This window comes from Malaclemys terrapin, chromosome 2, assembly GCF_027887155.1.
Source record: "Malaclemys terrapin pileata isolate rMalTer1 chromosome 2, rMalTer1.hap1, whole genome shotgun sequence".
NCBI classification, from domain to species: Eukaryota; Metazoa; Chordata; order Testudines; family Emydidae; genus Malaclemys; species Malaclemys terrapin.
Window position 1 is genome coordinate 257,357,726 of NC_071506.1, and position 26,445 is coordinate 257,384,170.

The 26,445-nt window shown below is 39.1% G+C and overlaps 1 protein-coding gene across 8 annotated transcripts in view; it reads right to left on the reverse strand.

The window, feature by feature from the left end:
- The window catches only part of ARHGAP12 (Rho GTPase activating protein 12), a 150,606-nt gene that overhangs the window by 64,332 nt on the left and 59,829 nt on the right, over positions 1-26,445 (reverse strand). For 4 of the 8 annotated variants that reach the window (XM_054020891.1, XM_054020890.1, XM_054020889.1 and 1 more), the window contains exons 3-5: positions 13,328-13,591; positions 2,895-3,035; positions 984-1,064 (exon numbers count right to left, since the gene is read on the reverse strand). In XM_054020891.1, coding sequence (XP_053876866.1) covers positions 984-1,064; positions 2,895-3,035; positions 13,328-13,591 — 486 coding nt within the window. Of the gene's footprint in view, positions 1-983; positions 1,065-2,894; positions 3,036-13,327; positions 13,592-26,445 lie in introns of those variants that run through there. The other 4 variants (XM_054020894.1, XM_054020893.1, XM_054020892.1 and 1 more) reach the window with 2 other exon arrangements.

Below are 26,445 nucleotides of genomic sequence, written 5' to 3' on the forward strand. Positions count from 1 at the left end.
TGTGCTTTAGGTAAAATTTCTATTGGGTTGGCACTGTGAACTGTAGTTCTTAGATTAGAGCCAATAGTATCAATTATTTGTATAATTCAGATCCAAAACTGAATTAGTGGGCCCTTCCATTCTGTCAAAAACACTCTACATTAAAAATAGTGACAGCATGCAGCAGAAACTCATCTTTCACTTCCTGGATTAAATTCATATTATACAAATTGACTGCTCAAAGTGCTTTTGATAAAAGCAATTTGTTCAAGAGTATAAGACTGCTAATTACTGGACTGAAGCAACTGAGCGGTATCTAAGTAATTTTTAAACTGTATTCATTAAGGACAGCCTGATAGGTTTTTGGCTGCCACAAAATTTAAGATCTCTATTGGATTATAGGATTAAAGAAAAATCTCCCTAACACATTGTGTGCGGATTACAGCAGAATTCCATTTAACTCCTTAGTAATTTAGAGGTCAGTATATTTGCACAGGCAAGTTCTGTTAGAAAACGATCTTCCTGGTCATTTCCCACTTTGCTCAGGTCTCCTCTTTCTTGGTCTGCTAGTACTGGTATTGCAACTTGTTTTAAAAACTAGTTCATAGTTTCTCTCAAGGGCCTCTGATGAATATCATTGTCTATAGAGCTGAGTTTAAAAAGTGAACAATACTACTACTCATAAAAAATACTTTGAAAACCCTGCCTCTATAACAGGAAGGCCAATGCTACTGTGCAGCACTACTTGAAAAATACTATTAGGCACAGAGGTAAGACTTTCTCTTGAATTTTTAACACCAGTATACTGAACTATTTCTGATGTCGCATCCTTCATGATAATGAGTGTCTTCACAGAAAAAACCCAAAGAAATGTCAAGAATAATTAAACATGGGGCATTAGCCACAGTTGAAAGAATACATCTGTTGTGAAGAACTCCCACCACAGATTTCTGAACGTTTACTGAAAGAACAACCAGTTGTCACTGTACTTTTGTTTTTGTTACCTTTGGAAGTTCCCATTCTGATCGTGATCCATCAGCACTGTAGTAATATGGTCTACCTTGTTCATCTACATGTTTTATCCACTGTAGAAATAAATGTGATAATAGGAAATTTAATAACCGTGACAGAAAGACTGATATCACAACACATCTTAGATACTTTGCATTCAAGCTTGAAGACAACTTGCAAATAATAAAATTCCATTTACTTCAGAAATGTACCAACTGTGCACCCTTTTCAATTAGGCAAAACTAAAAAGCAATACGAAAGTAAATTTTATGTGCTCTTTTTCTGTTCCAGGTCACATTAACTCTCAACATCTCTATTATAACTCCCCAGAACGTATAACCCTGTGATGTCACAGCGTCGAGATAAACAGATTTTTTTTTTAAAAGTACAGTATACTGCACTCTTTTCAACGTGAAAGGGTTAAGTTTAAAAGTCTAAGAACAGAATACAGAAATTTATATAAAAGTCCTGCCACTTATCTGATCAAGCTCCATTAAGTTCCTGGTACGGCTAAGAGGTGAGTTGTAGTAAGGGCCCATTTTAGAGAGATTATTGCACAAAATTATTGTTCTAAACCTTTAATTATTTAGTAAGAGTATTGACAAGTAATTTATTCAGCTCCGGTAACTAACTGTCGAGAGGACAAGCAGTCTACAGACCCAACATCTGTAACAGTGCATGCGCACAATTTCACTGAAAAGGAAGAGTTCTTAAGGGCAAAGTTCTTTGTATCAGGCCCTGATCCTAAAACAAGATATATAGGCAGGCCTTTGAAACCAGGCAGAGCCCCTCAGAAAACAGTGGGACTTCACAGATACTCTTACAATAAATTCTTTGAGTCAGGAAATGTATTTTACTGTAAAGCATAAAGTAAATTTATAATGCTATACAACATATTATAACAGAGTAACACATTCTGCAGCACCTAGGGACAGCTTAAAGAGAGGAAAAGCTCTGGTAGTGGTGAAATTCTGAAGTTTTTTCTGAAGTAAATTAAATTTATGACTTATTTGCAAGTCAGTTTTGACAAACTGAAGCATTAAACATGACTCCTTAAAAGTACACTAGCTAAAACTTTCACAAAATTCAAGCCTTTACCAAAATCTACTGTAATTTAAATTCTGCATCTTAAAAACGATTTTAGTATACATTACAACATATTCCAGCAGCATATCCATTTCAGTTAGATGAAATTCATAATTGTTTCAAAGAATTATTTTAAAAATAATTAAGAGCAGCGCTAATATGAACACAAACCAAAAAGATTACCAACGGTTTTACAAAATAGGGGTGTTATTCCTATTTTACAAATCAGGAAACAGTGTTATCGTGACTGGCCCAAAGTCGAAGTTAGTCAATGGCAGAAATTAGAACAGAACCCAAGTCTCCTGATACTGCTGTGATCTAGTCACTAGATTTTGCTGCTTCCCAAAGAAGATTTAGCAAGGTTATAAAAAGCAAAAGCAACTATATTTTCAGCAGGAAACAGACCCAGGGAGAGTACTATATTATCAACCCTACACAGCACCATCAAAAGAAGTGTTTCTGAAAGACAGAAAGAAGAACATTAGAATGGTAAGGAATACGTTCCTATAACATCACAAAGAGGACAGAAATATAAAGAATTGTGCAATACACATTTTTGTGTAAATTGGAGCTGATGCCCCAAATCTCTCACTGAATTAGCATTAAGAAAATTATCCCCACGGAATATCAATATAACATACACCAGAGCAAACTGTTAATTCAGTTGCCAAAGTTATGGACATTTAAGAACAAAGGAAGCCAGCACTGAGGAAAGATTTTCACCGCCGAAAATGAAATCTGTATCGTCTTACGACTAAATTTACTGAAAAGGTTCTGCCAATTTAGAATATATGTGATGAGAAGAAAGGAGAATGTACCTTTTCATTAGTATAGTCATTGGTATATAAGGTTTGACCATGTTCATCCAATTCTTCTGACCAACCTTTTGGAGGAGAACCATACTGACTATCTGACTGGCTGTAACAAGAACTGTGGTCGTTTTCTTCAGATGAAAGCAGCTACAAGTAGTCAGAAACATACAAGCAAGTTTTAAGAATGAATATAGTTCAAAATCTGAAAGAGATCAAAGTTTACTTGGATAGAAATAGGTTTTAAAAAGTAGAAATAATTCGAAGGGTGTTTCCAGTTTTATTTAATACCATTAAGTCAGAAAATAAATACATCTTTAGTGTTTAGAAACTTGTCTGGTTATCACTAACTAGTTTAAAGACTTTGAATTTGAAAGAGCTAGATGACATTATAGAACAATGTATTTCCTGACATCAAACATCCACTCACCAAATTATTTTGGCACGTGTCACGTAACAAAGCAGCTTCAATTTAATTCATTTTCTCAAGGTTCCTGGTCAGTAACGGCACCTGAATTTTATTAATATACTACTATTTGACATTACTGGGCTGATCCAGTGGTTTAACTGCTAGCAATCCATACAGTCTTGCATAAGACCTAGGGGGAGCAGATACCAGCTATTTATATCAAAATCTTATTCCCAAACTCAATGTACCAAACCCCAGAAATAACCTGAAGCCCCAGCTGTACCTGCTCTAGGTCCCAGAACCCTCTCATTGAACAGATGTGCACATGTAATGGAACCTACAGTGCTCCAAATTTCCACTGGCATTTCCTGCCCTCCCCCCGCAACTCTGTTGCATACATAGTGAAATTTGAAAGAGTAGGTGCTATGCCAGGAGCAGCCAGACAGCTGAGCACCAGTATCTTTAAAATATAAGAAAAGGATCATTATGTGTAGGAGAGGTAAAGAAGAGAGGCTTTGGGAGGTGGATGATCAGGACATTCAGGGCATGTGGAAGAAAATTTGAGCAGGCATCTCTAACTTGATATGTCTCCTCCATTTTTTATCCATGTGATAGGGTAGTCCCAAAGACAGATGTGCCATACACCAAAAACTCCAGCATCCATCTTAACTATAGATTCCCTTTTAGATTCTCTAGCTGTCATGGCTGGTAGCAGTTCGGACTGCTTCACTATTCATAGGAGGGGGCACATCTAGGGTTGCCAGGTGTCTGGTTTTCGACTGGAACGCCCGGTCAAAAAGGGACTGTTGCAGCTGCGGTTAGCACCGCTGATTGGGCCGTTAGAAGTCCGGTCAGCTGTCCTGTGGGTCTAAGGCAGGCTAGTCCCTACCTGTCCTGGCACTGCGCTGCACCCTGGAAGTGGCCAGCAAGTCCGGCTCCTAGGCGGCAGAACCACGGGGCTCTGCACACTGTCCCCGCCCCAAGCATCGGCTCTGCACTCCCATTGGCTGGGAACTGTGGCCAATGGGAACTGAGGGGGCAGTGCCTGGGGCAAGGGCAGTGCCTGGGGACAAGAGCTGCGCATGGAGCCTCCTGGCTCCCTCTCCTCCCCTGGCCTAGAAGCTGGACCTGCTGGCCGCTTCCAGGGTGCAGCGAGGAGCCAGGACAGGCAGTGATTGCCTGACTTAGCCCCATTGTGCCGCTGACTGGGAGCTGCCCAAGGTAAGCCTGTGCCCCATCCCCCTTCCCCAGCACTGAGCCCCGCCCCTCCCAACCCAGAGCACCCTCCTAACCCTCCAAACCCCTCATCCCCAGGACCATCCCAGAGCCTGCACCCCCAGCTAGAGCTCTCAGCGCCCCCCAACCTCCTGCCCCAGCCCAGAGCCCCCTCCCACACTCTGAATCCTCATCCCCAGCCCAGAGCCCGCACCCCTTCCTGCACCCTAATGCCCTGCCTCAACCCGCAGCCCCCTCCCGCACTCCGAAACCCTTGGCCCCAGCCCAGAGCCCCCTCCTACACCCCAAATCCCTCATCCCCAGCCCCACCCCAGAGCCTGCACCCCCACCAGGAGCCCCCTCCTGCACACCTCATTTCTGGCCCCACCCCAGAGACTGCACCCCCAGTTAGAGACCGCACCCCCTCCCACACCCCAATCCTCTGCCCCAGCCTGGTGAAAGTGAGTGAGGTTGGGGGAGAGTGAGCCACTAAGGGAGGGGGAATGTATTGAGCAGGGGGCGCAGCCTCGGGGTGGGCCTAGGGTGTTCGGTTTTGTGCTATTAGAAAGTTGGCAACCATAGGCACATCATGTTACTCAACAACCCTGACAGTTAACACGTAGCCACAATGGGCTCTAAAGGGAATAGCTCCTCTGCTAGAAAGATGGGGCCATGATACAAGGTTTTGAGAGTGGGAAATCTGTAAAGCAGGAGGAAAATGGCAGATCTTCAGCTTTTGTAGCAATACAAAACAAGAAATTGGTTTCCTAGTATTTATATCTTTTAAAACAATACTAATAATGTTGGTTCACCTGAATTTTGTTATACCCAAAAGACCTATTTAGTTTCTTGGGGGAGGGAGGCCACAGTGACTTTTCCTAAACAAGCATATCTATTTCTGCTGCACAGCTTCTCTCCTCATTCCATTTCTCATGGGCTAATGCCTCCCACCTGTGGAATTTGGAAGCAGCCCAATGTTGTTGCTGGAGGCTCCAGAACTAGGCTCTGTCCTTCAACTTCAAGCCACCAGATTCTCTGCCTTTGGCAGTGGAACAAGTTGGTAGTTCAGTTTCTCCCAACCATTGTGTTTCAAAATCTTACATTTCAACTACACAAAAGTGAATAAAAATAATCCCCCTCCCCACCCTGGGTCGGGTACATGGCGGTGTGGTGGTTTCAACCACCTGGATCTGCCACTGCAGTGCCTCCCTGCCAGTCTCCTCTGTCCCCATTAAGGCATGGCAGAGCTGTCCTGCAAACACCTGGATTAAATCTGTGTTCCCTACATGAGGCAGCACTCAGGCTCTACAGAGGGTGAATTATGGCTAAAAAAGCATATCTATTTCCTTCTATGAAGTTTTTCTTTGATGTGTCTGTGTACCCCAAAAGGAAGTACAAGACTAATGTATAATTTACATGAAATGGCCTCAGTATTTGCATGAGCTAGCTTCCCAAGTCGACCAAAATAGATGAGCCCTCTACAGAGTCACCTTCTGGATGCTAAAAAACAAAGCATGAAAAACCTGTCGATTATAAAGGATGCCCACTTCAAAAGAGAAAAGACCCATACATCACCCATAAACTTAACATAACATTACTTTGATGTGGGAGTTTGTAAATCACTTAAGGCTGAAAAGCCTTCGGGTATGTTCTGTCTGTCAGTTATAGTCCATCCTTGGTTCTGAATATCAAGAGCTGCACTGAAGAGATCTTGACAGTTAAGAAATACTAGTGATAGGCCCAACCTGATAAAGCTTTAAATATACTGGTATCAGTAGAACCAAAATAGAGGACTGAGTGCTCTTTGGACTTTTCAGATAACAGTCTGTCTTTGCAAATAATTTAGTGCATCTATATTCTGCTTCTGCCAAGCAGTCACTACTACCACTATGGCACTGCAGAAATACCATACAGTTAAATCCCAGTAGAATACCTGTGAATGGAAGAACTCTGCTAGAACAAAATCTCATCTACTCTACTATACAAAGTCTGCCCTCAAGTTACGTTCCAGTTAGGCACAAGTGCAACTATATAAAAGTTACAGAGGGTCCTGTGGCACCTTTGAGACTAACAGAAGTACTGGGAGCATAAGCTTTCGTGGGTAAGAACCTCACTTCTTCAGATGCAAGCCTTTATATAAAAGTTATCATCCTTGAGGATCACGGAGGCAAACGAATCTCAACTGGAATACCTTCTTCACATGTATCATGCAAAATCTTACACATGACAAAGGAATTTAGGTGGTATAGGTCTAAACTTTAATGCAATTCCAGTTTTGTGATTAGAAAAATCATTCAAGTGAAGACATTTTATATTCTTTATCTGGCAGAAGCAGTTGAAGAAGAAGTTTAAGCAAGTCTAAGCCCAGAACTGTACAAGACACCTCCAATTCCAGGAATAACTAGGCTTCATGAGAACCCACCTCTCCCTCCAGCTCTGTGGGCTTGGAGAAAGGAAGAGAGAAACTGCAGGGAGGAGCCAGACAGACACTTAAAGACAGCTGCAGAAGCACTTGAAGCAGGAGCTATGAAACAATAATGATAGACTGTTTTCTCCAGTTTTCAGTCTGAATATTCTCATATTCTCTCTCCGATACTGACTGGCTGTTTGCTACAAACACTCCTGTGTGCTCCCTCAGTCTCTTCACCGCAACCCCACTCCATCTGCCTTCCATGCCCCCCTCCTTCCTTACATCCTTACCCTCCTCTCTTCTTGTGTTTGTCTTTTTAGCTATTCCCCTTACTAAACTGGAGCTACAAAATTAAAAACATTGTACCACCAACCTCCATCCCACACAAAACTAATGGCGCTAACATAACAATTGCAAAGCATTCTCTCTTTCCTTTCATCTTCTTTGTCTATTTAGACTATAGCTTCTATTTGTACAACGCTCAATGGTATCCTGTTCTCAGTTGGCTCCAAGCCACTGTTCTAATACAAATAAATACCATAGTGAAATAACCTTGTGAAAGAATGAACGGCTTATTCAGTTTGTTCAATAATTGTTACAATTATACAACTGTTTTGCTTATACCAAAAGGACTCACTGGATAATTAGAGATCAAACTTTAAAAGGGGGGGAAAAAAAATCAAATGTTTGGTATCAAACCAATTACATTTTGGTAGGAAAGGTAGTTTTGAACCAATCTCACTTTCCTACCAACTACCTTTAGAAAGTTCACTCACTTCTAGAATCGTATGCTTTCAAGTCATAGCTATTCCCTTAACAAAGAATTACAGGTGTTCTTAAAAACAGAAGAGAAACATACAAAGTCACCTTCTCTATTCCAGTTTTTCTCTCAAAATTAGAAGTTGCATAGGCCAATTTTTTAACATTCCTGACGACATAAAATTTCCTTTCAATATTCTTTTTGTGGTTCTCAACTCTATTCAAGATCAGTGGTAAAGAGCCTGTAGTTGACATTCAACAAACCATTTTTGTAGTAGTTCTTGTTATTATGCACTATGAAAGATTCCATCTGTTCTCATAGAACTACCACAAACTCCCAGAAAAAATATCCATAAAAAGGGTGCTACTGCAGACACATGAAGTTCTGGATTTTTTCACTGTTTTTCCACTTACTGTTTATCTTCCCTATCTCCATCATCCTTCGCTTGTTCATTATTTTATCTATGCTCTTAATAGGTTTTTGAATTTCCCTTGTCCTCTGAATCTTATACATTCATAAGAATGAAGTATTTTCACCCTTCTCTCCACAATCCAATTCTCCATGGTCATCATATGGTCTCTAAAGAGATCCCTGTATTTTTGTTCCTGTCTTCTGTACAGCTCTATTGCAAGCCCAGAGTTACCGTTCACAGCTATGAGAAATATGAGTGACAAAACCACCAAATCCATTCCTTTGCCATTGTCCACCCCCCCTTACAATATACCTTCTACTGTTTGGGTCAGTAGTGCAGCTTTCACCACTTCCTTTTGAAAATTATTCCACAATTAAACTCATTAGGAAGTTTGTTTTTATTTCCATCACTCCTAATCGTAACTTTGTGTACAACCTTAAACAAGTCCTTCCCCTTTGTCTATTTCAAATATTTGGCAAAGATATACTTAGTTTTTATCTAATTTTCAATCAGTCCCTACAGCCTTTGTTTTTGTTGTTCTTCTATGGATTGCCTACAACTTTCTGCTAATGAGGTATCCAGAATGGCACATTCTATTATGTTCATTTCTAAGCCATGCACAGAGAAACCACTACCATTCTCCGTGACAAAATACCTCTTCACGTGCAGCCAAAAGTTGTATTACCCTTGTTGCTATCATACTGCATTCCTAGTTCAAACTTAACTCATTGCCCATATTCCCACATCGCATTACTGTCCAATATATTCACCCTGTAAATATCTGTTTCGCATTATTCTTCCTCAGATATATTAGCATGCATTGCCTAGGATGAAGCTCATCTAATAATTCCAACCTCCTATTTACTTTCTAGACTCCTGATTTTTAGGCCCTCATTCTTGGTCATTAGGTACTTTTTTTGTGCTAAATACCGAGAACTTGCAGAAAACTTCACTGGAACTATATTTGTTTTTCCTTTGTGTTTATCAAGTCCCCTGCCTGTCCATTAGAAGTGCAGCTATGCTCTGAAACACTTTTACTTACTTTGCCTATAAAAAAGGTACAGCTACATCAGTTTCTAATTATCTAAACTTTCCTTCCTAATCAAGGAGTTTCAGGACCAATAATGAGCTAATTCAATTGCCCTCTGCTTCAGTATAACCTTACACACCCCTCAGATCTAAGTTACCTTGCTTTCCCACTTTTCTGACAAAATTTAAGTGGCCAGCCATTTCTCCCATGTATACAACTTAGAAAAGGAAATAACCCACTGGACTTCTTATATTTATGCTTGCTGTTTAACATTTTGAGATATACTCATTCATTTCAGTTAGAGACCTAAATGTGTGAAAGTACAATTTTATACATCAATCTATAAGTGAAAAGGCCTTAGATTTAGTACTCTAGACCAATAGTATTAGGGTATACATTTTAAGAAAACAATCTGAATCTTTAAAAAGCAACAGAGGGTCCTGTAGCACCTTAAAGGTGCTTTTTTAAAGATTCAGACCAACACGGCTACCCCTCTGAAATCTGAATCTTGATCATCAGAGAAGATCTAGAACAAGAGCAGTTACATGTGTCCTATCATAGTTGATTTTTCTCAAATCTTTGGAACGTCTCACGTTTACATCTTTATCATACCCAATCTTGCACTTAAGAACTATTAGCTGCACCCTGGATCTGATTATTTAAATTGTCATTGTATTTTATTGCTAGACATCTGCAACTCAACCACTAGGACTCAAGAGAATATAGTTGGCAGATTTGCCAGAAGATCCAACAAACATACTTGAAAAAATTCATAGTTAAGATGTCCAACATACAGCAGATGAAAAGAGATAATTAAACTCCCAAAATGCAAACAGGAAAAGGCCCAATGGATGAAAGGGCTGAAAATTAATACATCTGACAATTTTCACTTTCTGAAAAATACTATCTATATTATCAGGTTAGTAGTATCTCAGAGGTTCAGAGACTGTGGAATCCAGCCACCAAGGACACAACGGTTATTTAATTTATGAGGATCATTTGTGATTGGGAAACTTAACCAGAACAAAGTTTACATTACTCAAAGCATGCATTCTTCAGTGGCCTTAAAGAGACTGAAGAGACATGACTGTCCGAAAACAAGTGCACAAGGATCATGAACAAAGATGAAGAACTAAACTTTAACCATCAATGAAATGAGGTATTCATCACAAAAATGAATAAAATATTCATGAGGGTAGGACCACATGGTAAGATTATGATTCAAAGGTAGGGGGAAGCCAAAAGGTAAAATGCAGCTCTTTGATGAAGGACTGGAGCAAAAAGACAAGGCCCATTGTTAGTGCTGACAGTGGAAAGAAGGAAGAAAGATGGGGTGGAAAATAATGTATACCATCAACCTATTGTCAGGAGACTGCTAAAGGGCTGGTTACTGAAGAGCTACTATTTCAACCAGACTTTGAATGAAGTCCTCTTCTAGTCAACAACCGTGAGTGGGAAATTTTTTTTTAGCTAATGGGAGAGTGTCAGAAGCTGCACCATGACATTTACAAGCATATAATCTGCTTTGCTGCTGCCTACAGGCTCTGAGGCAGTGAAACTGATGAAATGCTTGTAAATGCCACAGTGATGCTGCTTCAGACTCTAGAAGCAGCAGAGATTCAATCCTGTTGGGGGTGGGCAAGACCAGGGAAGAGGAATCATTTCTCTCTCTCCCCTTCCTCCTATTACATTAATAATCCAGAGTCAGAAACTTTTGAAGCCCTCATCTTTTACATCAGGACACCAGCACTCTAAAGTTTTAAATCAGTTTTCTGATTAAGTACTTATAACAAAGTACTTACAACAAAGTACAGCTGAGGAAGATGGTTGTACTAAAAAAAACCAACAAAAATGAAATGTTAAAACTGGGCACCGAAAAAATCAAGTGGGAAGTTTGCTAGTAAATGTTTGTTTTTTCTTCCAGTCATATCAGTTTCTGAGATTCATCTAACAGTTAGAATGGCAAGATAAACGTGTATTTTAAAAGAATTTGTAATTTTAAATAAATAGTCACACCTCCCTCCAACTAGAGTTTCCTCATTTTTCTCACCGATTGGTTTACTGATATGCAAGGAGAAGAGGAAAGTGTTAAGTGGCTGCTCAGCTCAGAAAATATGCATGTACATCTTAGAAAGTTTTCAAGTAAGCAGAGATTTATTTATTTTCAGCAGTATTTCTAAGTAATAGGTTCCATGGATCTGTTATAATGCCTCTTCAACATACTTGCAATTTTGAATGCTGCCTCCAATGCTACAAATATGCTGAGGTTCTACTGTAACAGATCTGTGGAATTTACTAAAAGACACCTTATGTAAATAATGCATAGATACTATAAACAAGGGAGAGATGGCTATATAGAAACGCATATGTAGATGGAAAATAATGTAAGAGCACACTCTTTCCAAACAGGACTTAAACTGCCCTAACAGAAAATTGTACCCGTCTTGCAGTCGAGTCCTGCAATTTGCAGTCTTACAGTTCTGAACTAAGACAGGTTCTACGTGACCATTCAGAAACTGTTGAAAAGCATGCAAATTCAAGTCTAGGAAACAGGTGTTAAGGATTGCTTCCATGATGATGCATGCAATCACTGTAACTATCCCAACTCTGATGAAATCAAGTTCAAAATAAAAAATTTCAAACTTGAATGTATCACCGTTCTCTTTTGCTTTTCCTTTTTATATAATGGCTGAAGTAGGACATCTTCACATTCCATCATTTTTAATGTATCAAAATTATACTCTATTGCAGAAATAAAATTTCCATTTCTGTCTAAAACTGACTATAAGCATTATTTCTATTCTACAAACAGTACTGTTTCTGCACATTGTCTATCAAGACCCAATAAGTGTAGATCACTGAGGAAAATACTGGGAGCAAAGCAGCATGTCTTTCCATTTTCATTCCAATCTCACTGTAGACAATTTTTTAAAGATTTGTTTTCTTGCAGATTTTATCATATTATTAATTACAAGGTATCCAAACATCTAAATAACCTTTTTTCTCCTGTTTTGTTATGCACGTAACTGATTTATTATAGAAACCCTTCCAAAATTTATAAGCCAGTCAATTAACATTAGACAATTTTTTCCAGTAACTAGCTACTATTTTGCAGCTCTAAAATATGAAAAATTAACTCTTATTTCCTACCACCGCTAGGAAGTCCTATAAGAATTTCTAAGGAATTATTTGGTAGTGTTATCACACTATTTTGTTTAATTTGAGCTTTTAATTTCGTTCCAATATTCCTTAAGGAAACTTGAGGAAATCCCACTTTTATTTGTCTATAGGTCAAATTTAGTCCTTCTGTCCAAGGAGGACTGACAGATCACATTCTGAGCCTAAAATGAAGCTCTTTAAAGGGCAGTGCAGGGAGAGAAAGCTAGGGAATAACTGCTCCTCCAAACTGAGTATGATACCCTCTACAGCAATGGAAGCTTCTTACAGCATGAAAATGAGATGCCAATAAATGAATTTGTGCACTACAAGATATGGGAATTGTACTATGTTCTGGTACAGATGAAGCAAAGGGACAATTGATCAAAGCACAAAAAAAGCCACAGGAAAGGTGTGCCAAAATTGTCTGGCCAGTGATGGACTCCACTGTTTTCTGTCCATTGAGATAGGAAGATATGCCACAAGATCCAAATCAGCATATGAGAGCACAAAATAATTTAGTGTGTAGACTTTCAAGCCAGCCACATCTTATTTTTCCAAGATCCTTCTTCTAGACATAACATCACTAAGAGGACAGAATGCACAAGAGAATGCATTCCACATCCTAGAAGTTACAGCTGACTTACTCCACTGTTACATGGGGGCTTATTAGCTTCAAAAAAGGCCATTCACTTGTTCTTCAAAGGAAGGAAAGAAAAACAAAATATTAACTATAGGTGTCAGATACCCACTGAGGGAAGAAGCAACTCTAAAAGTGCAAGCCCAGAGGTTTGGGCTCACTTCTAGTTTGGGGGCACACAAGTTTGACAGCTTAGAGTAACACAAATTTTACTAACACACATCTAGCCAAATGAAAGAGGCTTTTCCTCCAGAGAAGAAGAGGAAAATAATGAAAAACAATTCCTCTCTACCTCAAAACAGTTTACATTTTAATTTTACAGTTCAAATAGGCAGCAACATAATTTACTAGCCCAAGAACATAGCCATGCATCACTCAATCTCACTGTTCTAGTTATACTGAATAACTACCTCCTGATCAGCTTGGCTGTGGGAATCCCCTTTGTTTATGCTTGCATCCCGGGTCCAACGAGGAGGTTTCCAGGTTCTTTCTTGTGTTCCTCTGTTGTAGTAGAAACAACGTCCTGTAGTATCTTTATGGGTTTCCCATTCTCCATTAATCTGAATTGGGGAACTTGTAGGTAAAGGTGGAAGTGCAGACTGAGATATTTTCAGTTCTTGTAAATTAGCATAAACTGGTGAATCCGGCCTGCCTTGGCTTGGTGGAGTAGTTGGCTATTGTGAGAGAAGAAATTAAGTATTACTTAAACTGCAAGTGTATTTTTAATTTTCTCCTTTAATAAAAATCAATTATATTACAGAAGTATAAGAAGAAATATAATTTATATAATCAAAAACAAAGTCTTACTTTTATACAGAGACACCTTCTGCAATTAAAACAGTCAAATTAAAGTCAAACAAAAACAAATCTATTTTTTGACCCATAACCACAAGGGTTATTTCACAAACTGTATTTATAGTTTATTAAAAATCTTTAAACATTCAAATGGCATCTTTTAATGATCTCATATGGCAGACTTGTGAAAAGCAGTATTCAATAACTGGAAGATTTCACTGGGTTTTGTTTCAAGACATGAAATATTGATGGCTCCTCTCCTTCCCAAACTTGGAATGCGTGTGGAGCAAAAGGTGGGGAAAAAAGCACTGTTTTACACCTCTCAGATCTCACTTTCAAGATAGAGGATAACAGGCAGTGCAGTCTAAAGTAGTGAGCACAGTATTGGGCTAAGGAATTTGGGAATTTCACTTGAGCCTTTCCTCTGTAATTTTTTCCAAATTAATAGTCACAGAACTGAGCTAATCAATCTATTTTAAATAGATTTAAGATATTATTTAGTACAAAATATTTTGCATACCACCGTAATTTATCAATGTCAACAAAAGGAATAACTTTTACCTGTTTAAACAGTAATGTGGAACAGATAAAGTTTAGTCCTAAATACAAGAAACAGAACCACAACCAACATCTGCAGGAGAATGTAATACTACTACTAGCAACGGTACATAAATGCAAATTTCTGCTAAGATGGTGAGCTCAGGTAGAGAACATCCTCAACCACTTTCTCACAGGAAAAACTATTGGAAATTCAGACAGAATTATGAACCACAAAACTACTTATAGGGGAAAAAACTGTCTTTATTTTTAAAAAATATATATATTTCTAAAAGCATAACACCACCCCGTAGTATGTTAACATCACAAGCTGTAGAGAAGTTTCCTGTTAATGCAGAATCTATATCCCAGTGAAGTGCGAGTATTTATCAATTATATTTTTACTGTTACTGATAGACTTCTGAAGTGATTTTTATTGCTGCATATAAGCAAATATCGAAGGTGAATATTTCCAGTTTAAAAGTAAAGTTTTATTAGGCATTTATGAATTTTAACATTTAAAAAATGTTTTTTCTCAAGCGGTTTGGTATGTTGCTAGAAATAAAAGTTTCAATAGATTTAGATCAGGATGGCCTACCTGAGCCTGAGAAGGAGCCAGAATTTACCAATGTATATTGCCAAAGAGCCACAGTAATACGTCAGCAGCCCCCCCACCCTGCTCCTAGTGCCTACCACCCACCGACAGCCCTGCCGATCAGCGCTTCCCCTTCCCTCCCCCAATCAACTGTTTCGTGCCATGCAGGAGGCTCTGGAGGGGAGGGGGGGGAGGAGTGAGGGCACGGCAGGCTCAGGGGAGGGCGCGGGAAGGGGTGGAGTGGGGGTAGGGCCTGTGGCAGAGCCATGAACACGCCCCAGCACATTGGAAAGTTGATACCTGTAGCTCCAGCCCCGGAATCGGTGCCTATACAAGGAGCCGCATATTAACTTCTGAAGAGCCACATGTGGCTCCGGAGCCACAGGTTGGCCACCCCTGATTTAGATAATCCTTGTGATCTATTAAATAATTCTTCTCCCTAACAATGCGGGTTTAGTATAAACAGAAGTACAAGCACCTTCACAAGGAGGAACCTTTCATTTACAGATCTCAAAAACAGTATTGAAGAGTACTCAGTGAGTAAGAGTGACTTTTCTTAAGCACTTTGTTTCAAGGTCCAGCTTAGACACTGAATTATAAACATCCAACATCTGCAATGTCTACAACTTCAGAGTCATCTGCTTGTACCACTATCAGCTAAACAATCTTTTTTTGATACAAGTAACTTGCCATCTTTCTTCATTATCTAGTAAAACCATGAATGAGTTTATAATCAGGACCAGCAAATTCCAGAAAGACTCCATAGATAAAAAGATAGCTGAGTTCATTTATAAAACAAATTCTCCCTTTTGTCTTGTTCAGAACAAACATTTCATTGACATGGTTCAATCATTATGACCAGGCTACAGGCCACCTGGCAGAACAGACATTGCCAGAACATTGCTGGATACACTGTACCAGAAGGAAATTGAACAGTGTGCAAAAAATGTTGATGGGAAATTCATTAATCTGAGTCTTGATGGGTGGAGCAATGTACACAATTATCCAATAATATATGATTGTGTGACATCAGCAGATGGAGTTGTCTATCTTACAGAAACAATTGATACATCAGGAAATGCCCATAGAGCAGAATAATTAGAAGTAGCAGCAGTAAAAGCCATAGCAAACTGTAAACAAAAATTGAAGTGTCAAGTGTGTATCTTTGTCAAAGACAATACCACCAATGGAACAAAGATTAAAAGAAATCTAGAAGATATTGAAGTAACCTGAAACTTATAACAGATGGGTGCAGTGCTCATTTGATTCCTCTTTTAGCCAAAGACTTAAGTACAACTCCAGGAATAAAGGAAAAAGTTGAAATTGGAAAATACTTCCATAAGAACCGCTTTGCTTCAGTTTCACTGAAGAGAGCAGGACGCTCCAAACTAATTCTCCCCCAAGATATATGAGGGAATTCAGTGGTTGACTGTTTTGACCTATTTATCAAGAACTGGCCTATTCGGATTACTAAATCATGACAAAACACACATGGATCAATCAAAGCCAAAGTAGTCAACATTGGACTAAAGAGAAATGTAGAAGATCTGCTGAATATATTGAAACCTATGTCCATAGCCCTGGACAAACTCCAGAAAGACTGTTGCTCTATTTCTGATGCTGTTGAAATTTGGAAAACTTCGAGACACTGAAGAAAAAAATACCCAACAACAAAGTTAAATTGCAGGCAGGCAGTAATGAAGCAGATGGATCAAGCTCTTATTCCACCTCATTTTCTTGCCAATATTCTCAATCCAAAGTACCAATGGATAGATGCCTAACTGCCGAGCAAGATGCTGATGCTATGACATGGGCATCTAATAATCACCAATCAATCATGCCAACCATAATAAATTTCAGGACTGCAGGTGAACCATTCAAGCAGTATGAAGAATATTTTCTTCATTTGGAATAATTCATTCAAAACTGAGAAGGTGACTAGAAGCTGAAAACGCAAGAAAACTTGTCTCTCTCTTCCAGTCTATGAATAAAACCAAGACAGAATGGCATGGGGATGGGAGCTACTTATTTTAGTAGTTTGAAGGACAGCCTTTAGTAATTTAGGAAATTGTCTATTTTCAAGAGACTTAGGCAAGTAGAAACTTAAGATCTAGTCACTTTCATTTAGGCATTTTTGAAAATTGTCTCAAGCTGACCAGAAATAATCAGTTCAATTCACTGACTACAGTTAATCCCTCTGTTCCTTTAATAAATCATTTAGTTGTAAATGTGAAACATGTTTTGGTAAGAGAAAACATTTAAGATTGTTTTGTTTAATCAAAATAAATGTTATATGCTATTGTGTGTTTAATTAAATTCCAGTTACCATTCTAATGCAGCTTGACACATATCATGAGCATAAAATTAATTTTCTAGTAAACAAGCAATATATTGTTCACCATTTTTTAACATCCTAAAACTGTACAATGAATAAGAATCTGATATTAAGCTATATAACTGCTTAAATAAATGTACTAAATCTAGTGAAAGACCAATTAGTTGTAAATCAACATGTTTTAATAATTATATCAACTAGTAAGAATGCACCTTTCTTTAGAAAAGAACTGAAGTACAAATGGAAAAGTTAATTTAAACCATGATTTAAAATAGTTGATTTAAAAGTCAATCCACATTGCCATATAAATACCAATGGCAAAAACTATGTTAATAAAAAGTTAAGGCTGCATGGTGGTATGTCGTCCCCTTGCAGGATGCTGAGTTGAGCAAAACCTCAAACTTATGAAAACTAGGAAATGCAGTTAAGGTTGCCCATGCAATCTTAACTCTGCCCTCTCTTGCAGTGCCCCAACACGTGCTGTTAACACATACAACTTTACTCTGCCAATCCCACAGTTGATGAAATGTACAAGACCTTCACCTCCTCTCACAACCCATTCACTCTTACACATAAGATTCCATCTAACGCTATTAAAGGCAAAAGAGGTGATAGAGAGAGGGGGGGAAGGGTGCCCACACCACCTTCCCTCTACTCCCCTGGATTAGGCACTAGCTGATAGAATCATTCACATACACTCCAGTATGCATCCTTTCTATGCAGAACTGCGTAGATTATATGGGTAGCAGTGTCTTGTCCACAGTAAGAGGGAATAAGATAGCCATCATTAAAACATTAGAATCCTAAATTAAAGCTAAGTTGAGATGATATCCTTGAGTAAGTGTAAGGGAGGTGTAAGAGGCTGTGAAATGGTTCTTAAACTCTACACGTGTGGTACTCTTTCTATGTCAGTACACCTCTACCCCAATATAACGCTGTCCTCGGGAGCCAAAAAAATCTTACCATGTTATAGGTGAAACCGCGTTATATCGAACTTGCTTTGATCTGCTGGAGTGCACAGCCCCCCTCTCCCCCGGAGCACTGTTTTCCCGCGTTATATCCGAATCGGGTCGCATTATATCGTGGTAGAGGTGTATATGGAACAATCCTGAATTTTATAGCGCCAAGGATCAGTGTGAGTATGTGCCATGTGCCTACTGAGGCATCGCTCTAAGATGGTAGAGGGGAGATAGCACAGGCTTTTTTTTTTTTTAATTGTTTGTCCTTCAATAGTGTTAGATGCAATTCTGTGGTGAGAGTGAATGGGGGTTATAAAAGGAGGTGAAAAGCCGGTACATTTCTGCAACTGTGGGGTTGGCAGAATAAAGGTGTGTGTGTGTTAACAGGACCTACTGAGGCATTGCTCAAAGAGGGTCAAGTTATGGGTGCATGGGCAACCTTACCTGTGCATTTCCTGATATACAGAAGTTTGTATTTTGCTCAAATCAATGTTCTGCACTAACTATTCTGTTGCGTTCACAGTAAGCCTCCCCATATATTAAAAATCTCATTATATTAAGCAACCTTTTAGAAACAACATATTTATTGCACAGCGGTACAAAGGTTTGGACCAGAGACATCACTGGCAGGGTGTTCACAGGGGCAATGGCATCAGCACATTCTCTTGAACTTCCCAGGCAAACATAACATGCCTCTATAGAAAACTTCATGTTTTTTCCCCCCCTTTATTGGTGAATGTGCACTAATCCTTCCAGACTCCACATCTATGCAAATGAAGTGAACTTGTTTTTAATTTGGGACCCACAAAGACTTAGTGGGTGTCATGCACTACCTTAGATAATAATTAACCATCTGAGACCATTTTGACCTGCGCCACAGCAATAGCTGGATCTCTAGCTCTGCCCTTTGTGGAACTAAAAGCCCCCCTAGATCTGGGGGCACACATGAGGGAAGAATGTAGAGCTGACAGGTATATTGCCCCTGTTCTCTCCCAATCTCTCTGCCACTCATCCCCATGTCCCTTCTCCAAGTATTCCACCCCTCACTTCATCACCTGAGCCAGACATCTCTCCCCTCACTTCCCACCCACTCCCATTTATCCCCCTCCTCATAACCCCCCTGCAGCTCCAAACCCCTCTATTGCCCCATTCTTCACCCCTCAATTACCTGTACGCTCGCAGGCAGCATTCACATCATTATTTCCCCCCAAATACTTTGATTACGTTTCCCCCAAACTAGAATCACCACCCATGACACAAATTGTAACCTCCAAACACACAGTCCAAAACTCCTTTTGTCTCGTGGCTTGTCTACACTACACAGTTTTTAGTGACAAGGCTGTGTCACAAGCGGTGTTAGCTTTGTCTGCAGGAAAGTGCTCCTGCCAACAAAGCCGCGTTCACACTGCCACTTGGGTTGGCAAAATTTTTCTTTCGCGCGCGGGGGGAGAGGCTTTTTTAAGTACCGTGAAAGACAAAATTTTGTACACAACTTCGCAGTGTAGACATACCTTCAGGTGCAGGGTTCTGATTAAATTATCCTTAGTTATGTTTAATTAAACGGGGAGGTCCCAGTCATCAAGGGGTCTGTGATTCATTCAGTCATCAGCATCTCAGTTTAACAGTACAAGGCAGCAGAAGGAAACAGTTTTGGGAGGGCAGTAACTTGGGGACCCCTTGGTAAAAGAACCCCAAATTTGGATTACTAATGCTACCCCGCATGCCCATAAGGCATACCAAAATTCAAAACAATCTAATTGTTCAGATTTTAGGGCACTTACAAGAGTTGAGCTTTAAAGCACATAAAACGGTAGGAACAGAAATCCTCGACCTGTTTTTCTATATTGCACATGCACAGTATAAAAATGTACATTTTCTTAATTAGAAGAAAGAATGTGGATTCCCCCAAAGTCTGAGTAGATACCATGCACTACCTTAGGTAAAACTTGACAGACTGACTATTCTGACCCACATCACATCAATAGTTTGCTCTCTAACTCTGCGCAAAAATCTAGAAACTTTTTTAAAAATTGCTATTTTTCCTCCTTGGCTTATATCTCTGGAATCCTTGGCTCAAATTACTCAAAATTTGGGCAATAACCCCCTATCTTGCACCCTGCTGATGCATGCCAAATTCTAAAAGGTATCTGATTAAACATGTCCATTAAAGATTGAACTTTAAGTCTGCTAAAACAGATGTCATGACACAACCTTAACTATATGGTGCTGCTGCACCACTATAATACCTAGAACATGATACTAGCATGTCATTTTTCAGAACTGAGGTGATTATACTAGCAACCTATTATTGACTCAAGCTGTAGAGAAGTTTCCTGTTAATGCAGAATCTATATCCCAGTGTCTGGGGTTAGTATTATCAGCAGGTTTTTTTCTTCATAGCTCCTAAATAAATTATATTCTGTATTTTTCCCCTCAGTCTTCTGAGTTTTAAACTGAAATTTTCATCTCTGGAGGCAAAAATATTCATTTATTGCTGCGTCTTTTCAAAGCAGAAAAAAAAAATCTGTTTCGACATAAGAAAGAGCTTGCATTATACAATTATAATCAAAACCCACACTGATAATCTAGACCACACCTGGTCATGAATAGATGGTTTTGCTTAAATGAGGAAGCATATTTTGGTTTATACCACACAGTCAAATAGAAGCCACAAATGGCGAACACCCATAACCAAAAGGGGAAATAGCTATAAGAGGAACAGCCTGAGATTACAAACCTATGTCTGTTAGAAAGCAGATTTTCTGGTTTACGACAAATATACTTAATAGAAACACAGTAAAGTTAGTCAAAAAAGTTGACACTTGCACTGCTGGAAAACCAGTGAAATAAATCACATTTTCCACCATGTGCATGACAAGTTTTGGTGTTCCTATCTAGTTTTATTATGGTATATGATAGTTTTAAAGGTTAAAAAACAAAACAAAACTATTTTAGCCTGCTAAATAAAAACCTCAAATCTCATGCTGGAAGGAAAAAAGCTTCACTATTCCAGAAACAGGATCATATCTGGTTCCCCACTTCCCATCCCATGGATGGCTATCTTGGAATTATACCCAGCTGCTTTAGCTTCCTTGTACCTATAATATTAAATTTATACTTCACTGTCTTTCTTTTAAAAATTCTGAACTCCACATCACAGCATTCATTTCAAATCTTGTTTATGCCCCCCCAGTCTCCTTAATTTCAGTAATGCAGCCTCCATAGCCCATCTGCTTGCTTCTCCCACTCCTGTCTCTGCCCTCTTCCATGTCAGCTTTTATGCATGCATCTATCACCCCAATACCAGCATCCCATCCCTCCACCCTCTCCTCATTCAAATCCCCTCATAAAGACTCTTAAGCATGAACCTGTCAGACAACTTTTCACCACAAGAGATTAGTAAAGTTAGAGCAGAATAAATGTAAATTATTCCCCTCCTCAAGGTCTTCTTTTGTAAACTCTTCGAGGCTGATAATTGTGTATTGTACAGCACTGAGGCCATTCCTGGCACTTAAAATATAAGAGGAGGTTCAATATATGTGGTCCCTATCTGTATTCCACACGTGTGCTCAGGCACGCCATGCACCTGAGTACAGAAGGGTTTCCAAATAGTGGCCACTGACCCACATATGCGTAGTGCATTTCCTCATGCTCTTGACTGAGGGTATAAGAGGTAGTGCAGGTCGACGCCACTCCAGTTTCCCCTCTTGTTGTGCAATGGAGTCTGAAACAGAAGGGAAGGAGGGCAGATTGTGGAATACAAATAGAGACCATACATCTCGAAGAACCTCCAGTTACAGGTAAGTAAGGTCCTCTTCTTCGAGTGATGGTCCCTATGTGTATTCCACATGTGGGTGACTTTTGAGCAGTAATCAATGCAGAGGTGGGTGTGAGGATGTTAACAGCAGAGCCATCTGAAATACAGCGTGACCTAGAGGAGGGGGCGTTTGACTGTTTATAACATTCCAGAATTCAACCTGGGACACACTTAGAGATCGCCTGGTCCTTGGATCTCTCTGTGATGGCAAAAATAAATAAATAAATATATAAATAAAGTCTGAAAACATCCAGTTCTGTGCAAGTAGAATTCCAGGACACATCCGACATCAAGGGAGTGCAGGGTTCTGTTGTTGAAGGAGGCATGTGGTTTTGGATGGAACACTGGCAAGATGGAATTAAGACACCACTTTAGAGAGGAATTCGGGGTGTAATCTTAAAGATACCTTTTCTCTGTGGAACACCATGTAGAGAGGATCTGCCATCATGGCACTGAGCTCGCTGACCTTTCTGTCCGAGGTGGCGGCAATCAGGAATGCTACTTTCATGGAAAGGTGGGTCCTGGAGCATGGTGCCATGGGTTCAAAGGGCAGTCTCGTGAGGGCTGAGAGTCTCAAATGAAGGTTTCAGCTACTTTCTTCCCCAGATCTGTTCTCTCAGAAATCTGCATAATGCTCTTTTAAAGGACTCACTTTGTAACTAAGGCCCTGGAGCCATGCTAGTCACGGAGGTCTTCGGAAGTCAGAGATTTTATGACTTCGGCGACCTCCGTGATGAAATCATAGGCTTACTTGTAACCACATCTTTGAGAAACTTAGAGAATTTTTCACTTGACCACAGCTCAAATAATTATATAATACGCAGAAATATTTCTTTAGAATTTAACGTGTCTTTGTAAGTTTACAGTATCTAAACACAATGGAGCCCCAACAGATTGCAATTGGACCCAGATGCTCCAATGTACATGATTGTAATTTATTAATGTACTGAGGAAAGTTGCAATTTTTAAAAATTCAACTTTAATTGAAGTACATTAAAGGAATTAAATTCACTTTTTTTGATATAACCAGGACTCTTCCTCCCCCAAATCTCACTTTTTTTTTTTTTATTTAAACAAGAGTACTGTAAAAAGCAATCCCCACTAGATGTCATTGTAGAGCTCTAAAGAACTTGAGGAACGCTGTAATTTAATTCATCCTGGGGAAATGTTTCTAGAGTTACACAGGCACTGACCAGTCACAGTTATATTAGGCAAAATAGTCCTTAATAGTTCCAAGTTAAGATATATTTAAGCCATTTTAAATGCATTCCTATTATTTACTACTACAAAATAGTACAATTCATTATAATGAGCATTAATTTTTTTTAAATCACTAATCCAGAAATCTAATCCTTCTAGTTATATCACAGTAAAAATTTCTAGTAGACTCTCTATGGGCCAAGAGAAATAGATTTAAAGAGGGCTAGAAAAAACTGAGTTACAATTAGAAGAACAAAATTTTTTGTACATGTTACTTTCTCAGATTTGTCCTTGTTACTCTTGTAATCTTGACACTATGTAGTATCTTCAGCACACAAAGACAGACTCAGGCTGCCATCATTATAAGCCTTACCAAACACCAAATGCATTTTATGATTTTCATGCAGTATTTTCCCACTAGAATATGGAAAGTTAGAAAAAAGAATGTTATATGACAGATTTTCAAAGATAGATAAATGCAAAATTTTGCATGCAAATTCTAAACACATGCAAGGCCAGTTAGATATGTAATATTTACATGCACCAAACTTTTAAAGTCTAGTCTCAAGTCAGAATCTACACAGGAAAGTTGATTTGTGAGCAACAGATCTTTGTGAACCAGTGTGAAGACTATTTAATCTAGTAATGTAGGCAAGAAAACAATTTTTAGCACCATTACAGAATGTGTTCTTGAAATGGGGCTTGAATAAACAGGTTTCCAGACATAAGTTTTCACAGTCACATAGTACAACAGGTAGGTATCCACCTCTAAATAAAACACCTGGTTAATCATTTATGAATGAACTGTCAACATTTTCATACAAAAGACCAAACGTATATTTCCTAGCCTATAAACACTTTTGCTTGAACTCTATGCCAAGAAAAGCAGACTTGCCATACTTCACAAAGCATACTTTAATATCAAAATGAATGTCAGATTCTCAGAAAAAACTTGGAGATTTTAAAACAGCACCCTATGTTTTATGGCTTACTTTATTAAAAAATAATATATGCAAACAGTATTTATTTTTAAATGCTCGAACACTGCATGAAGCACTAACATCAAGATGACTTGAAACCACATGCACATATTACATACACTTCAATAGTATAACAGATTGCGAATGGCATGAGCAAAAGAGGATTGATACAGACATCTAGATTTTTTGGACAACTTGCTGCAATTTTATTAATCCCCTAACAACTTCTCAGGGCAAGCTGTCCTTGCAGAAATTAAAAAACTGTTTGACAGTTACCTGCCTTCCCCCTTATACAGTGTTCAACTGCACAGCATCACAATTGCAAGGCTTAATAGCTGCTTAAGTTATGGTTGGGGAAGATAACTGTCCAAATGCAAAACGACATATATGGGGTCTGCAAACAAATCACTAGTGCAGGGGTAGCAACCTTTCAGAAGTGGTGTGCCGAGTCTTCATTTATTCACTCTGATTTAAGGTTTTGCATGTCAGTAATACATTTTAATGTTTTTAGAAGGTCTCTTTCTATAAGTCTGTAATATATAACTAAACTATTGTTGTATGTAAAGTAAATAAAGTTTTTAAAATGTTTAAGAAGCTTCATTTAAAATTAAATTAAAATGCAGAGCCCCCCAAGACCGATGGCCAGGACCCAGGCAATGTGAGTGCCGCTGAAAATCAGCTCGCGTGCCGCCTTCGGCACATGTGCCATAGGCTGCTTACCCCTGCACTAGTGTTTCTTCTTTCCTGAGTATCAGTAACATGAAATTAACAAGCGGTTTATTAGTGTCATTGCTGGTATTCAAATGCATGTGGGCAGCAATTAAAAGAACAGGAATCATGTAAGTTTCACTGGGCTGCTGTTTAGGAAGCTACCAGCACTAACAGACATTGGGACTTGTTATCCTCCCACATGAACAGAAGTTGAAAGGGGGAAGAATGATCCCAAACACCTAGATTTTTGCCAGAAAATTGCAGCTGTATCTTTTGGCAAGGCCCAAGGTCTAGACCTTGCCCCATCCCTGTCGTCCCTTGCCTAGTAACTAACTAGAAAATTATTCAAGTCTACATTTCTCCCCGCACCCCCAAATGGCATATTTATTAGTTGACAGCCCAGGCCAGCCAACAGTCCTTGGCACATGAGGGCTATTAGATATGGGAACACTATTGAGGGGCACTGGTTGGCTACCTCTTTTTGTTTTATTACTGCTGAGCTCTTACATGTATTCTCTAGGTTTTGCCTTCTTTCCTTAGTATACCTGAATACATTAAAAAACTCACTATATGGTCAATTTTGTATATATTGCACTTTATTTTCAACAGGGCCTTTCTTCAGAAGCAAAAACAGAAGCCTAGTTTGGGGTGGGGGGAAAAGTAGTATGAATCCACAAATAATACTACACTATACTAGCTATCCCCATCTAAATACCAATTGTATAAATTATTGGTTAAATCTAAATATACATTTTAACTGGGAATTCAAACACTAAATGTCACCATAAATCCACTTACTGAAATTGTCCCTTTCAGTTTAGGACAAACTACAGTAACTCCTCACATAAAGTTGTCCCAGTTAACATTGTTTCGTTATTAGGTTGCTGATCTATTAGAGAACATACACATTTGAACTCGTGCAATGTTCCATTATAAGGTTGTTTGGCTCGCCCTGCTCCGCCCGCCCAGCGTTCCAGATGGGGAGTGGGCAAGCCCCTAATCCCGCTCCCTGGCAGGAGTGCCGGGCGGGCAGAACGGGGCAAGTCCCCATGCCCCAACTCCTCTACGCCCCTGACTCAACCAAGCTTCACAATTATCATTGGTGAGTACAGTATTAAATTGTTTGTTTAAAATTATTTTAAAAACTTATACTGTATATGCATATGTCTTGTCTGGCGAAAAAAATTTCTCTGGAGCCTAACCCCTCCCTATTTACATTAATTCTTATGGGGAAATTGGATTCGCTTAACATCATTTTGCTTAAAGTAGCATTTTTCAGGAAAATAACTACAACATTAAGCGAGGAGTTACTATATGTTACATAGGGTTGGCTAAATCTGCAGCGATCTCCCACTCTTTATTCAGAGGAAACATGCAACACTACTTGTGCAATGTAACTGACTTTCAACCACCAGGTTGAAAATTAACAATTATATCATTATAAGTAATACATCTATTAAATGGCAATTCAGAAACATGCGTGTTCACCGAGCAGATACAAGTCTCATTCTATAGTGTTTCTGGGCATCGTCTTCAGAGACTGCAGCAAAATTGAGCAAACATTTAATAGTTTTTGCTGCAAAAGCTGAAACAGATCAC